Raw genomic sequence first — 16,115 nt, 5'->3', positions numbered from 1 at the left:
CGTGGGGGGGGGAGTTTCAGAAGAAATTGAAATTTTATTATGACTATGCACAATTGCAATTCTAATATTGTGTTGCAGATCAAACCGAATATGACCAAAAGCTATTGATAGAGTTGGTAACAATAACGAAGAGTAGAGTATATGGGTGGTTTAATTAGTAATGTATAAATTGATTAACCCTATATGTATTAGTTAAGAATGATAGCCTCTATATATATTAGTTAAGAATGATTTAAAGCAAACAAACTTTTTATAATATAGTCTTTCAGGAATGATTTGTTATTGCTCAGCTGTTATTAAGGCTGATATTGTGCGGCACCCTTTGGAAGGCGTGATACTGTATGTATGGGTATGCAAGTATGTTGCATTTTTATTTTTATTTTATTTTTTAATATATTTTATTAACACTAAAATTTACAAACATTTAACATACACATATACATACAGATACCAATTAGGCTTCTTCCAGGGAAATTGATTAGCCATTCTACATCACACAAAATTAATCAATACCTTGACTTATATGCTCTCTTTTCTCACTTGCTATCAGTTTTCTAATTATTTAATTACAGATTACAAATTCTAACTTTAAGCATTTTAAACCTTATCCACTGCTTCTATTTTAATCTTTTAACTCGGCTATAAATTCTTCCATGTTTATTATCTGTTTTCTATAATCAAAATAACACTTCCGGTTCTTTTGAAACCCGTCTATCGTTCTCCCTTTCAACATGCTGGTTAATTTAGCCATCACCGCGCTTTGTTTTTTTTTAATTAATAAAACATGAAATTTTAAAAAATCTAGGGGGCCTCCGGCCAGGGTGTATAATATTTTTGACAATGTCATAGGCCTTTCTTTCACATGCTGTCACAACGCACTGTCGTCTCTAAACAACCCTTCGGTTGTCCCTTGCACTCCGTTTCAGAATGCCGGCTTATTCCATAAAATATTTACAAAGTTTGGTTATTGCAAAAGTTTTTCACAGTGTTGATTTTAACATTTATGCTCCCACCCACCCCCGCTCATCACTGCAGTATTAAACAGAACATCTTATGTCCTTTAGAGGAAGAATTGTGAATGGCGGGATTTTAAACACCGGCCGTCATCATCCTCGGCTTCACTGATTTTTGTTTAAAACCCTCTTCCGTCTTCCTCTAGACAAGAGGGTGGGGGGTCGGGAGGGGCCTCACAAGTGGAATAGCCTAGGTCTTCTCTTCATCTAAATCCGGCACTGTGCAGAGGTGGCAACAAGAAAAATGGGGGGAACACCCAGGACACTCTTAAAGCCTGTGGCCCCCCCCCCCAAAAAAAACCTGGAGAAAATTCCACAGTGATGCGCACAACTGCCCAAAGCGCACACACATAGCAGCAGTGTCCTCCCTGCCACACTGTGGAGGCACAACACATCGCAAACTCCTTCCCAAGCAGTGGCTCCTGTTCACACCACAGCGCAGCAATGCGCACCTTCCGTGGTGAGAAGGGAAATCTCCATACTGGCTGGAAGAGCTGCAGCTTAAGGAAAGCTGGGCTGGGGGACCATTCGCCACAGAAAAGCATCTTAAGCCGGGCCAGCGACCCATCGAATTTGCTGTTGATGATGATGCTGATCAGCCTTTTGGCCAATCGATGACTTCAACACCCATTCGATAAAGCACTCTGAAGGGTTTTCAACCCCAGCAGCTCCCAAACTGTGCTCCACGGAGCACTTGGTGCTCCGCGAAACATCTCCTAGTGCTCCGGGAAGAGCCTGGAAAGAAAAATACTACTCTCAATCGGCTCAGTATATAGGTGCTAGGCGAAAATTCGTGCTCCGCGACGCATTTCTCCCCTGAAAAGTGCTCCATTGCTCAAAAAGTTTGGGAACTGTTGCCTTAGGACAACCCTGTAAGGTAGGTTAATATTGCCATCACAGTATGGTAGATTTGGGGCAGGGGGTGAGGCGAGGCTGAAAAAATAGCAACTTGCCAAAGGCGACTGAGTGATTTATTTTATTGATTTAACACATGTTTATTAGACTTTGACAAGAAGGTATTTCATGGCAGAGGTGAGGTTTGAACCAGAGGCTAACTGGCGCTATGCAGTTTATTGTTTTTAATCAGTTCCATTTAACTAAATATGAAGAAGAAGAAGAGGAGTTAGTTTTTATATGCCGACTTTCTCTGCCACTTAAGGGAGAATCAAACCGGCTTACAATCTCCTTCCCTTCCCCTCCCCACAACAGACGTCCTGTGAGGTAGGTATGCATATTATGCATATTAACAAAGCTACATGAGTGCTTTTCGGGAGACACTGAAGGAAACTGCTTTAAATTAAGCAAAAACTGTCCCTTGCTATTTGAAGGAGAGGCCTCATTTAATATTTTCATGTCATCTATTAAAAGATGACTTAAGGATGGGGTTACCAATCTCCAGGTGGGGGCTGGAGTTCTCCCAAAATTCCACCTGATCTCCAGACTGGAGTCTATGGCATTGAAGTCCTTCCCCTCCCCAAGCCCCGCCCTCCTCAGGCTCTGCCCCAAAAACCTGCCGGTGTCGAAGAGGGACCTGGCAACCCTATCTCCAAGGTATGCTTGTACGCTTACTCAATTAAGAGTCTATGGGCCACTTTAGAAATTAAGAGACAGACTGCTTGAAACGGGGTTGTAAGGAGAGCAAGAAAAACTATTGAATAAAGATTTGATTTTCTGGCTACTTTGCCTATCAATTGTACTGAGAAGGCTGGGGTGGCTGACCCTGAAGCGCTAAGGACTTGTGAACATCCTGGGTTCGTTATCATCTCCATATTTCAAGTCCTTAAGACACGGTTAGCGTCATCACATCAGACTGATGATGCTCATCCTGACCCCGAGCAATGTGGACCGCCAAAGAGGAGAGGCTACGCTTCACTGACCCAGATGTTACTTTTTTGCTGCCAGGGTAAGGAGACAAGGCAGAACACCGAGGACATTGGGGGAAAGCGACGAGCTGGAAAGCCTGCGATCAGCCTGGGGGAAGAGAGAGCTGAAATGCAACCCCTCTCCTGAGGCTATAGTTGCTCACACGTGTCCCTGGGTAGAGAACCAGCCAACACTCTTCTTCGGGTATTTGCTCATGGACGTTTCTTTGCCTATAGACAGGGCCTCCAGGGATTCTGGAATCCAACAGTTTAATGAAATGTGGAAATTGCTGCCGCACTTGGCAGACTGCAGCAGGGTTTTGCAGCTGCAAGATAACCGATGGGCACAACTCTGGGCTGTGTCCAAAAATTGGTGCGTTAGTATGCAAATGCTATATTGAGAGACTCTGTTCTTTGTTGCCTATATACCGTGCCTTCCTGCAAAAACTATGAAAACTTTGACATTTCCCTGTGCTCTGTTCTGTGTAGGGTTGCCAACCTCCAGGTACTACAAAGAACGCAGTGCAAAAATTACACAAGCACTGAATTATTTACAAGCATTCAACAATGTTTGCTGAGCATTGAATTCATGCCCTATTGAAACCAAAAGAACAACCAAAGTATTACATTCATAACAATGGAGTATCAAATGGTAACAAAACTAGCAATAAAGTACCAGCGCAACTCAAGTCCATGGGCAAAAGCCTCAAAATGTTGCAGGGCGAGAGACCAGTCACTTCACGTTTCACGGTGGCTTCGTCAGCTCTTTTCAGAATGTTTTTTGTGCATTCCATGGCATATTGCACTGTATGCTGCTGGTAAATCGCCTTGCGGCTAAATGTGCATTTTTTGTTCCCAGAGGGATACGTGTGAACACGTAGCCTCTCTCTCCAGCAGGTTTTTGGGGGCAGAGCCTGAGGAGGGCGGAGTTTGGGGAAGGGAGGAACTTCAATGCCATAGCGTCCAATTGCCAAAGCGGCCGTTTTCTCCAAGGGAACTGATCTCTACTGGCTGGAAATCAGTTGTAATAGCAGGAGATCTCCAGCTACTACCTGGAGATCTTAATATAAGATTTGTATTGCATTGATATCGTGTGCTGGTTTTTGTTTGGAGATTGGCAACCCTATCTAAGGCCTAAGCAAGCCGTCTAAAGAGCATCCCAAGCCACGGGAGAAAGCACGGGCCGTGCTGAGCTAACAAGGAAAGACAACACCGAAGGCAGATCGCGAAAGCATAAGGCTTCAGGGATCTAGGCAAGTCAGCGGTGATGACGACCAGGCATGGTGTATTGGGATGGGTCGGGCGTGGGACGGTTGCACGTCAGATAGTGGCTCCCGTGGCCGCAACTGATTAGAAGGAACCAGGGTCACAGAGTGTTCCAAGGGACACTACCTCCCCGTGGCTTACGGTACAAGAATCAGGGCAAGGAGGAGGTCAATATCCTACCCACCCATAGCAGCCCCAACAGCACTTACCCCTTTCCCGCCTTCGGACGTGGGTGATGCAGGTGGCTCAAGGATCTCTTTTTCAGTCATACTGCATGGAGAGAGATGCAAAAATTCAGTATGCTTATTTGAAGGACTACTGCTGGGCCATAAGCTAAAGATTCCTTTTTCAGACCGGCTGTGTCCCTGCCCTCTTCAGTCAGCGGACTCCTTGGCACATATCCTTTTGCACTGTCCTTATGTATACCAACTTAGGCGAAAATGGATTATACCATGTTTTAACAAATGGTCCGCATCTTCTCGAGCAACCTTGGGGCAAAAGGTTCAGTTCCTCTTAGAGGACTCTGACCCTCAGCGTACTTATTTTGTTGCTCGTTTTTTGGGAGGCGGCAGAGAAGGGACGAAAGGAGGAGTTTTTAGAGATGGGTCTTATTTAAGTTTTATGGTTTTATTGTTCAAGAACAGGGGGAAAGAAAGAAAAGAAAGTGAGAAGGGCTACTGTAATAACTTCAGATTCCTCTGAAGCCTCTTGGGCAAAACGCATAGGGAATATCTATTCTGAGTAATAATTTTTTTAACCTATTTTGCACCATTGGCCTTGGCCTTATTTTTATCTCCTGTTACTGGTGCAGCCCTTTTATTTCTCTTTGTTCCCTGGCTTGGAGTAACGGAAAACCTTGAATCTGCCCTGTCTGCTGGTTAGCCAGAGGTTCGGGCAGGGAAGAGTGGCATTCCATCTACCCCAGATATAACCTTACAGTCTGAAGCCATACTTCCCCAGATACTTGGCAATGCCCAACGGTGAAAAGAAATGTACCTAAGTGGGTCGGCATCAGCTGTGTAGTCAGTAGGATTCTAAGGACAGGAGGAATGTATTCACATCGCAGTCAGTTTAAGGATGGATGAATGGCTCGGAGAGGAGGAGGAGAAAAGTTGGTTTCTATACCCCACTTTTATCTACCTTTAAGGAGGCTCAAAGCAGCTTACAATCACCTATCTTTTCCCCTCCCCGCAACAGACACCTTGTGAAGTAGGTGAGGCTGAGAGAGTTCGGACAGAGTAGTGACTAGCCCAAGGTCACCCAGCTGGCTTCATGTGGAGGAGAAGGGAATCAAACCTGGTTCTCCAGATTAGAGTCCACCACTCTTAACCACGACACCACGCTGGCTTTCAATGCGGATTCCCATTCTGGCTCAGCTTAGGGGACAGAACTCGAGGGGCCCCGGCCATGCCCATGGAACCAAGCAAATCATGTGACATGAGAGCCAGCGTGGTGTAGTGGTTAAGAGTGGTGGTTTGGAGCAATGGACTCTGACCTGGAGAACCGGGTTTGATTCCCCACTCCTCCACATGAGTGGCAGACGCTAATCTGGTGAACTGGATTTGTTTCCCCACTCCTACACATGAAGCCAGCTGGGTGATCCTGGGCTAGTCACAGCTCTGTTATAGCTCTCTCAGCCCCATCTACTTCACAGGGTGTCTGTTGTGGGGAGAGGAAGGGAAGGTGATCGTAAACTGGTTTGATTCTTCCTTAAGTGGTAGAGAAAATCGGCATATAAAAACCAACTCCTCTTCTTTAAACAAAATTGGATCTGTATGGTATGAGCAGAGTGTGAGATTTTTGCTGGGGTGGGGGGTCTCTTGGCAGCCCTGGCTGGGCTTAACTAGGAGAAAGAAAGGCTCAGTCAGGGATTAGTCCTGGAAACTGAACTCACTGTCAATGTTTAGCCTTGCCACAAAAAAGAGTACCTCTGAGCACACACAGAATCTTTCTTTCTCCATTAGGGTTTGTCACCTTTTAACTGGTATCGATTATCCACCATTCACTTAATTCATAGGACTAGATGGGACATCCAGGGGCTTATTGGGATAATATAGAATATAACTAGCTGATGCATAGCCGGATCGTTTTAAATAGGTAAATGTAGACGGCTGTTTTCACACAGAAGTTTTGTTCTTCCACACAGCAGCGCTATTTTGGGGAGCATCTGCACAGCATTGTCCTCTCTTTGTCCCACTTCTGTGCCCCCCCTCACTTGCCTGTAATCTTTCCCAAAACCTGGTTTGAGACAATCCTTTTGGACATTGTGCAGATGGAAAGGTGTGCAGGTTCTGCCATTTTTCTCACTTCAATTCCTGCAGTGGCCATTTCCTTCCTCCCCCGTGTGATTTTCTATATATTTTTAGTCGGTAAGAGTTATATCTCTAAAATGCTATAACATTCTAATGGTCTATTCCAACAATGTACTAATTCACAGCTTTCACTGTTTAAAAAAATGTCATCCTAGCCCTTTCGGTTGTGGAGATAGAAGGGGAAAGATGCTGGCTGCATATTTATCCTTATAACTCCACAGTCAAAAGGATCAGAGTCTTCCTTTGTTTAGTAAAATTTAAATCTGAGCATTAGACCATTGTTGGAGTTGATTGGTAATACCTTTAGCTTTATAACATTATAACAATTTTTTTAAAAAATCTTGACCAAAAGCCCTCCAATGGCAAGGAAGATGGAAGGCTTAGGAAAATCCACAGACATCGCTGTTCGATATCCCTAATTATCACAGCTAGTCTATCCTCACTTTATTGCCTGTTAAGCGTCAATGGAAGTCCCGACCTATCGTGACTCCATGCCCAGCCCAGTCCGCTGCCACCATGTATGGTTCTAGTCTCTCCTCAATGCAAGAAGCAAGAGAGAGAGACCTAGACCTCCTTTACTTTGGGCCTGTAATGTCCCTATACTCAGGTTTTTCTCCTCCAGCCTGCAGGTTCGTTCTGGGCAGGGAAGAGCCACACAGGGATGAGACTCACACCTTTGCTTAAGTAATATAACAAGTTTATTGGTTGCGAGAGAGCAGAAAAGAAAATAAGCTCTCACACCGTTACAGGCAATTTAAAAAGTAAAACAACCAACTCAAAGCAACTAGAAAGCTATTCTACTTACAACACACAGCCGGTCTTATTCCTTCTATCAGCCACTGTAGAACGAACAAAAATCCCAAACCCTCTGGAGCAACCTACCTTTTTCACTTAGCCGCTGACCTTGGCTTCCTGCTTCCTCATTGGTTTCACCTGTTCTCAAAACTATCCCAGCTGTGATTCCCTGGGGGATGAAACTCTCAAGGCCGGATTGCTCAATGGCTTCTTCCTTACAGCTACCACGGAGGCAAGGAAAGTGGGTGGAAAAGTGCAAGGGGGGGGGTTCCATGGGGATGCTCTGATGCCACTGTGAATGCCGCAGTGAGACCCCCCCCCAGATAATTATCTCCATGTGGAAGCAGCCCATGAGAACAGTCACTGGTGTCCTTATAGGCCCTCATTTAGCCTACACAGCGACTTCAGTTTGCAGAATGAAACAGAACACGATTGTCCCTTACTTTTACAAAGACACTTTAATCCTAACACATTTTGCTCTGCTACCTCCAGAGCCCCATGGCGCAGAGTGGTAAGCTGCAGTACTGCAGTCCAAGCTCTGCTCCCAACCTGAGTTCGATCCCAACGGAAGTTGGTTTCAGGTAGCCGGCTCAAGGTTGACTCAGCCTTCTACCCTTCCAAGGTCGGTAAAACGAGTACGCAGCTTGCTGGGGATAAAGGGAAAATGACTGGGGAAGGCACTGGCAACCCACCCCGTAAACAAAGTCTGCCTAGTAAACGTCGGGATGTGACGTCACCCCATGGGTCAGGAATGACCCAGTGCTTGTTCAGGGGACCTTTACCTTTTTTACCTCCAAAATCTTTCCCCATTCCAGCATATATCTTTTAAATTTAAAACAGGATGAGAATGCACAATTCTCCTAATGAGCAGCAACTTGTTCTGTTTAGTTTCTTGTTAGAAATAGCTTGCAACAAGATTGGGTTCATGATCCATCCCTCCCTGGACCAAGTTTCCAAAATGCAAGCAACCCATAAGAAGTTTGTGAATGGGAGAGCAATCTGATCCACCAATGAGTAACCACAATCAGTGCCTACGCTTCTAGGATTAAGAAGCTTCCAGGAAGGCTTGAGTCCTGCCTTTTAATTTTAGAAGTACGCAGAAAAGGATACACCCAGAAGGGTGAGAAACAATTGCTAGGGACCTGACTCCAGTCATGCCTTCCAATGACTCATCAGCATTCACTTGACTCACTTGTGGCTGTGAATACATCAACCTGGCCATATGGTGCCCAATGCACCAACAGGCACATATCTGCCAAGTAGGGAGAGCACCGGGGGCAGTCACATCTAGATGATGGATCTGATGGATCCATTACAGCTAGTTTTACGTACAATTTGCAGAAGTGGTCAAACTTCTTCACCATTTCACCATTTCAGGCTGAAGATGATGGAACTATATGTGTCAAAGGGTGAAAACGCACGGTCGCTTTATCCTCCTTTAATCCCTGTTTTAGCCAGGAGCGAACACACATTAGGCGAAACGCATGTGTTCAATCCTGGCTGAAACAGGGATTAAAGGAGGATAAAACGACCATGCATTTTCTCCCAATGTTTCCCCCATTGGGGGGGGGGGAATCTACTCACAGAAACTATCATTTCAAGGACAAAGCTATTCGGGAAAGCTTTCTCCCTCAGATGCTAGTTTCTGCACGCAGGGAGTCTAAAGGCTTTCCCCATGGAAAAAAGCTACAGACCGCTTGAATCTGCTAATTGTATTAACAGGCCTCCAGTTAGGGTTGCCAGGCCCCTCTTCGCCACCGGCGGGAGGTTTTTGGGGCAGAGCCTGAGGAGGGTGGGGTTTGGACCAAGGGACTTGTCCTCTCAGGTGCCCCCCAATCTCGTAATATGACAGCTTGTGAGAACAAAAGAATTCTCTTCCATATGCAATTGTCCCCTGAAGCTGGGAAACAGATTGAGATTGCACAAAAATGTGCAAGAGACTGAAGAGTTTCATTCTTAGCCACCTTACACGTCAAGAGAGCGGTGGCTAGACTTGGCAGCAAGTCACGGCTGGTTCACCACCCTATGCCGCATTCACATGGCTTAGGTGTAACTTTTATAAGGATATTAGACAGAAGCTGATTCATCCTCTTGTGAACCTAAGGGAGTTTGTCTCAGAAGAAGAGGAAATGAAATTTCTGCTGTGGGAAGGGGACACTTTTTTGTCTTCCCCAAGTCGCTAAATTTTGCTCAGTGGCAATCAAGATCCATTCGAGAGATCTCTCCAATGATAATGTCAATACTGGTCACAATTAGCACTTATGTAATTTTTAGGACAATGTTTTTAATGGTAATTATTTATTATGTTGTCATTTTAATATACTTCTGTTAAGTTACGGAGGTATTTTTAAATTTGTTACCTCCCCTTTTAAAATCCTGTTTAAGATTGCAATTGTTTACTTTGTTCTGGCAAAAGCTGTAAATAAATGATTCATTCATTCATTCACATGGCATTTCCAATAGCAATGGCAAGAATACCTTTCAGACCTGAACGGAGCACAGAAAGCTAGAAAGAACCAACTGCAACACAGAATAAGCATCCAGCCAACGTAAGCTTCTTCACATTCAAATTCTCTATAAGAAATGTAAAAAAACAACAACCTAAAAATGGTTTGAGCATAGCTCGTGGAAAGGGTTAAGACTTGATTGAAGAAGGAACTTGGCGTTTTTAATTTTTAACTTCGCTGCACCCATATCTTCTGGGAACAGCAATCACAATTGTTTCCTTTCACTGGATTTAGAACATTATCCCTGTGGTTCGTACTATCATTAAACGCTTGCCTGCGCATTCAATGTCTTTCTTACGCCAAGACAAGCTAGTAAAGGAAGGTGTAAAAAAAAAAAAAAGTAGAATGCAGACAGGAAATTATTCTTATTATCCTTCTGAAAAGTACAGATATGTAGGGTTGCCAGGTCCCTCTTCGCCACTGGCAGGAGGTTTTTGGGGTGGAGCCTGAGGAGGGCGGGGTTTGGGGAGGGACTTCAATGCCATAGAGTCCAATGGCCAAAGTGGCCATTTTCTCCAGGTGAACTGATCTCTGTCGCCTGGAGATCAGATGTAATAGCAGGAGATCTCCAGCTAGTGTTGGTAGCATATTTAGGCTGAACCTGTCACTAGTCCTGGGGCTACCCGCTCAAGCCAAATCCAAAGTACTCTTTATTGTGAAGTTTATGGTTGCCTGGTCCCTCTTCACCACCAGCGGGAGATTTTTGGGGCAGAGCCTGAGGAAGGCGGGATTTGGGGAGGGGAGGGACTTCAATGCCATAGAGTCCAATTGCCAAAGCGGCCATTTTCTCCAGCCGATCTGATCTCTATCGGCTGGAGATCAGTTGTAATAGCAGGAGATCTTCTGCTATTACCTGGAGGTTGGCAACCCTAGTGAAGTTGGACCACTCCACTGGTGAAACAGGGATTTGAATCTCCTTTAATCAATTTGAGGGTGGAACTTGAGATGGTAGCTCTTGCAGAATACTGGGAAGGGAACAGCAGCATTTTCTACAACGCTATAAGGTTGCACATACGCCAGTCCTAAAATAATTGCTGAAAACACTCTTAGAACACAGAGCAAGCAAGAGAAAAACGATTCTATGGCCGCAAGAAGTATTTCCTGCAGGGAGTCAAGGGAAGTGTAGTTTGGTGAGGCTTTCTGAGAATTTTGTCACAGATCTCTAGCCCCACTCACAGAACTACAGGTCCCAGGGGTTGCTGGAGAAAGAGACCAGCAAAGCAGCTTTCCCCATTCCCATCAATTGGACAAGATGGAGGTCACAAAGAAGATAGTCCCTGGCATTTCTGCTCCCCACTGGTTTCCCAAGAATGCACAGGTTGATTTCTCAGAGTTTGACGTAGTGAAACGATGGGGGGAAAGGAGAGAATTGAGAATTTATTAGCTCTGAAAGGAGCTCATACACGGAAACGAAACAAGTACGCTGTTGTTGCTTGGTGAGATCAAACATCGTTCAGCACTGAAGAGGGACAAGCATGGTAAAGAAGGAGGAGTAGGAGTTGGTTTTTATACGCTGACTTTCTCTACCATTTAAGGAAGAATCAAAACAGCTTACAATCATCTTCCCTTCCCCTCCCCACAACAGATACCTTGTGAGGTAGGTGAGGCTGAGAGAGTTCTGAGAGAACTGTGACTGGCTCAAGGTCACCAAGCTGGCTTCATGTGGAGGAGTGGGGAAACCAAGGTTCACCAGATTAGCGTCCGCCGCTCATGTAGAGGAGTGGGGGAATCAAACCCAATTCTCCAGATTCGAGTCCACTGCTCCAAACCACTGCTCTTAACCACTACACCATGCCAGCTCTTAATTTCTATAGAGAGCAGCTGTTGTGCCCCCAGTCTGATGGGCAGCCATTCTGGCTGCTTCGGAAGTTCTTATATTTAACTCCGGGGTGTGTTGCTCAGCAGTGAGTCGGAGTCACTGTGCACATGTTCTGTGTACTGTGCACATTTTGGTGCTGAAAATTAAGGGTCTGTTGCAGATCCTAAGCTCCAATCAAGCCCCGACTGAGACTAAACCCTTGAATGCTGAAATGCGATTGTAAAATCATCCTTCCTGTACTGTCAACCATCCATTGAGAAACCTGGTACGCGCACTACCGGTCCTACACCAGAATCCGGATATTTGTGCATTTATAGCCGCCTGTTTTTCCACTGCGCACACCCATAGCAGGAGAAGTTGGAATGTGCTCCAAGGGGCGCATCCGAAAAACACACACCTATCCATCCAAGTTCTCTGAAATGATCAAGGGCTTCTTACCAAGACAGGAGCCAAACCTCAACGTCAAAGCACTAAGAAACTTCTGGTCCCCAGCATGGGTATCCCTGGACTTTAAGCATTCCACCTTAAGCATTCCACCTGGGACTCTTAAGCATTCCGCCTCACCCTCCAATGACACACCGAGGGAGTGGCCCAGATGTTCCCCAGGCCTATGCCCGCCATGGCCGATGTCATCTGTAGCTCAGGGAAAAGGTATTTGGGCTTTCCAGCGTGTAGCTGCTCCAGAGTCTCTGTGCCCACAAATGGATCCAAAGTCCCAGCAGCTGTGAGTCTCGGATTCCTAGAGGTTTCATCAGCGGCGCCCGGCCTTCTGCTTACCCGCTCACGCCATCTACATGGGCTATGAGACTGAAGCGTTGCCTCTAGGGTAAAACCGAGGAAGTCACAAGCGCTGGTTTTAAATACCCACCCCTCTGGTCTTCGACATTTCAAAAACCACCACTGCCACCCCAGGAGAAAACGTGACTTGTATTTCAGGCTGAAAGGTTCGGCTTACGATTTATATCTGGAGCTGTTCTAAGGACCAGCACCGCCTCCCCCCCTCCAATGCCTGCTTTACAAAACCGTCAAGAGGAAGCAGATGCCACAAGCATCCTCTCTTTCGATGTTTGTCACTTGTCCATCTGCCGCGTGACAAAAATGAAAATACTTCAGGGAAATCTGAAAACTTCAGCTCCGAAAGCACAAGCCGAGAGCTTGCAGCAGCTCCCGATACACGCTCTGGCCTAAAAGCTTCCAGAAAGCGCGACTTTTTTTTTAGAGCTACACACCCTTCCATTCCCACCCTCTGCCAGAACAGGAGATTCCGCCATCTTAAGCCGCTAAAAGGGAGCCACGCGTAATTTCATCTACCTCTGAAAGCAAAAGAGGACATTAGGTTTACAGGGTGGGGGAAATGAGCAGCTAAAAAGAATACAGAGCTTTTTATGGGGAGGCAAGGGCCATATTTCTCAACTGTAGGAGCCTAGAAGAGACCTCAGGAATATCCTGTGCCCCAATAGCTAGTGGTGGTAACACCCGGGGGGCAGCGAAGGAAGCCACTTACCTTCCAGGATAAAAGTTCACGCAAGCTGCCGATTCAATCCTTCCAAAAGTACCAGGCGGTCCCGCTCTAAACTCAGCTCTTCTTTCGTCCTAGCCAACATCTCCCTTTTAGAAAACCGTGGAGGAAAAAGAGTTCATGCCCTCCCCAGGTTTTAACATGCAAAAGTTTGCCGTCCCAGCGCCACAAGGAACTAGAGTGACAGGCCAAGAGGGGAAAAGACAGCTGCCATCCATCGGGAGGGCTGACACAGAGAAATTGGACACTGGAGAGCAGTTTCAACATGACATGCGGGCCAACGTTCTGGAGACGGCCACGCAGCAGCTCGGTCCACCTGTGGGGATTGGGGAGGGGTGGGAATTGTCACGGATCCGGCTAGGAGAGGTGGGCCAAAAGATGCATTGGCCTCAAGAGGTCTCAAAGGGAAATCATGTTCCAAGACAGGCACTCTTAACAATTCAAAGCTGCATTATTTGCATTGCGTCGGGAAAAAAAATATTGTCAAAATGTGGAAGCCATGCCCGATTCCACTAAGCCAGCATGGTGTAGTAGTTAAGAGCGGTGGTTTGATGGACTCTGATCTGGAGTATCAGGTTTGATTCCCCACTCCTCCACATGAGCAGCGGAGGCTAATCTGGTGAACTGGATTTGTTTCCCCACTCCCACACACCAAGCCAGCTGGGTGACCTTGGGCCAGTCACTCTCTCAGCCCCACCTACCTCACAGGGTGCCTGTTGTGGGGAGGGGAAGAGAAGGTGATTGTAAGCCGGTTTGATTCTTCCTTAAGTGGTAGAGAAAGTCGGCATATAAAAACCAACTCTTCTTCTTGGTTTTTCACCTGCGTCACTCTGGCCCAACTGGTCTTGCTCATCCCTTATGCTTGGCAGTGCATTTGTGTGTGTGGGTCAAATAAAAAGAAAGTATACATTGAGGGGTTGCACTGAGCATGCCACCAGTACACAGATAGCACTTTACAAATAAAGACATAATGCCATCTTTGCTCAGATGCAACACCACATATCTATGGCAGTTCAAAGGACTCAAGGAAGAAATAACACACACTGCTGCCTACAACACAGAAAGGCAGGTACCTCTAAAACTACTCTCCATTCTTGTCTCTCCCATCAAAATACTTGCCAGAGTTGAGGCAGAGTGTGTGACTGGCCCATGGTCACCCAGCAAGTTTCCTGGGCAGAGTAAGGATTTGAACCTGGGTTTCCCGGATCCTAGTCCGACACCTTAACCACTACACCATGCTGGCTTTCCCCCCATTCTTATACCTAGCCTTATTTTCGCAAGCTTCCGATGAAGGAGAAATACGGGGGGGGGGGGCTTTCTGAACCTCTTGAGCTGACATCAAAGGTGAGATACGAACGTGCGATTTTTAGTCCACTCTTTGCCAGCTTACCAGGTATTCCAAGCTAACCAGGTATTTAGAAAACACTCAAGGGTCATTTATGCATGGGAGTTTTACCTGAGGTTCATTGCTGACTGGACCCACACTTTCCTGTTGGGAATCTTACGAACTTGCGATTTTTGGTCCACTCTTCGCCAGAGAGCTATGCTAGCTTTCTCCCTAATGGGGACCCAAAGCGGCTGACATAGTTCTCCTCCATTGTGTCCTCGCAACAACCCTGCGAGGTAGGTTAGGCCGAGAGTGTGTGAACTGGCGCAAGGTCGACTGGTGAGCTTCTGTGGCAGCGTGGAGAGTCGGACTTTAGCTTTTCCCAGATCCTAGTCCAAAACTTCAATTGCTGCACCCACGCTGGCTCTCTTAAAATTCTTTGTTAGATTTCCTTGAGGCATTTTCTAGCTTGCAAAATCACAGACAGCTGAATTGGAAAAAAGATGGAACACACAGAACACACCAGAATGCAAGGGGTTTCGTATGACATTGTCTGGGAAGGTGCTGTGGCTCAGTGGTAGAGAATCTGCTAGGCATGCAGAAGATTCCAAGTTCAATCTCAGGCATCTCAGTTAAAGGAACCAGGCAAGTAGGAGATGTGAAAGATCTCTCTGCCTGAGACCCTGGAGAGCCACTGCCGGTCAGAGTAGACAATACTGACTTTGATGGACCAAGGGTCTGATTCAGTATAAGACAGGATGCCTTGACTCAGTGTAAAAATTCGTTGAAATTTCCAGGTATGGTAAACTGTACACAACAACAGGTGAAATATTCATGTAACACTATTATCTCCATTGAAGTGTTGTTTTGCAACAGATATTTGTGTGTGAGAGTCTGTACATGCATATATATATTTTCAAATACGGTGGGCTAGGTCCAAAGGGAAGATTTCCACTCATTATTTCACCTGAGTCTTGCATAAGGAAAAGGGCACAGATAGTTACTTACTGTCTTATCGCTCATTTAACCCAGAATCAACCACCACTTCCTGTCCCACCTGCTCATCCATCCTTTCCTGTCTTTCCAACCCTCCCCAATGGATCCGAGATGACACTGGCGATAGCCAATACTGCCTATCTGCGTGGGTCTCACCCTCGCACCATCAAACGAGAGAGAGAGAGAGAGAAAGAGAGAGACAGGCAGGGAGAAAGCAGCTTTAAAGTGACAGACGATTTCTTTTTTTTATATTTAAAAACCAAATAATAATAATAATAATATAATAAACCCAGATTAAATAAAATGTACAGTGAACATACCCAGCCAACATCTGTATGTGCAATTAAATACGGCTCCGTACCGCGGCACAACGCTGAACGAAAACAATATACACGTGTTCCGGAGAGGGGGCGGGGCGGGGGCATGTTCTCTCACGCAAAAAAAAGGGGGGGGAGAAAAAAATTAAAACAGAAACCCCAAAACAAAAAATAATAATCAATTTATCTTCTCTTCATTCTGTCCGTATAAATATCTCCAGGACGATTTCCCCCCCTCCCCCACCAAAAATTAAAAAAGAAGGGGTGTGCATGTGGAAATAAAGGGGTGGGGGGCGTGGGGGGAAAAAGGCAGGAGGGGCCAGGAGGGGGCCGGGAGGGGGCCGGAGAGGTCAGTCCAGTGTGCTTGTTGCCCCCCCCTGCC

At 46.0% G+C, this 16,115-nt stretch overlaps 1 protein-coding gene across 1 annotated transcript in view; it reads right to left on the bottom strand.

Moving 5' to 3' along the window:
• Nucleotides 1-13,153, bottom strand: part of STAC3 (SH3 and cysteine rich domain 3) — a 33,310-nt gene extending 20,157 nt beyond the window's left edge. Inside the window, exons 1-2 of the mRNA XM_056851327.1 lie at nt 13,079-13,153; nt 4,351-4,411 (exon numbers count right to left, since the gene is read on the bottom strand). Of these exons, the coding sequence (XP_056707305.1) occupies nt 4,351-4,410 (60 nt within the window). The 5' untranslated portion in view covers nt 4,411; nt 13,079-13,153. The remainder of the gene's footprint in view (nt 1-4,350; nt 4,412-13,078) is intronic.
• Between the last annotated feature and the right edge of the window lie 2,962 nt (nt 13,154-16,115).

This window comes from Euleptes europaea, chromosome 1 (assembly GCF_029931775.1).
Source record: "Euleptes europaea isolate rEulEur1 chromosome 1, rEulEur1.hap1, whole genome shotgun sequence".
Taxonomy (NCBI): domain Eukaryota; kingdom Metazoa; phylum Chordata; class Lepidosauria; order Squamata; family Sphaerodactylidae; genus Euleptes; species Euleptes europaea.
This window is presented reverse-complemented; position numbering and strand designations above follow the sequence as displayed.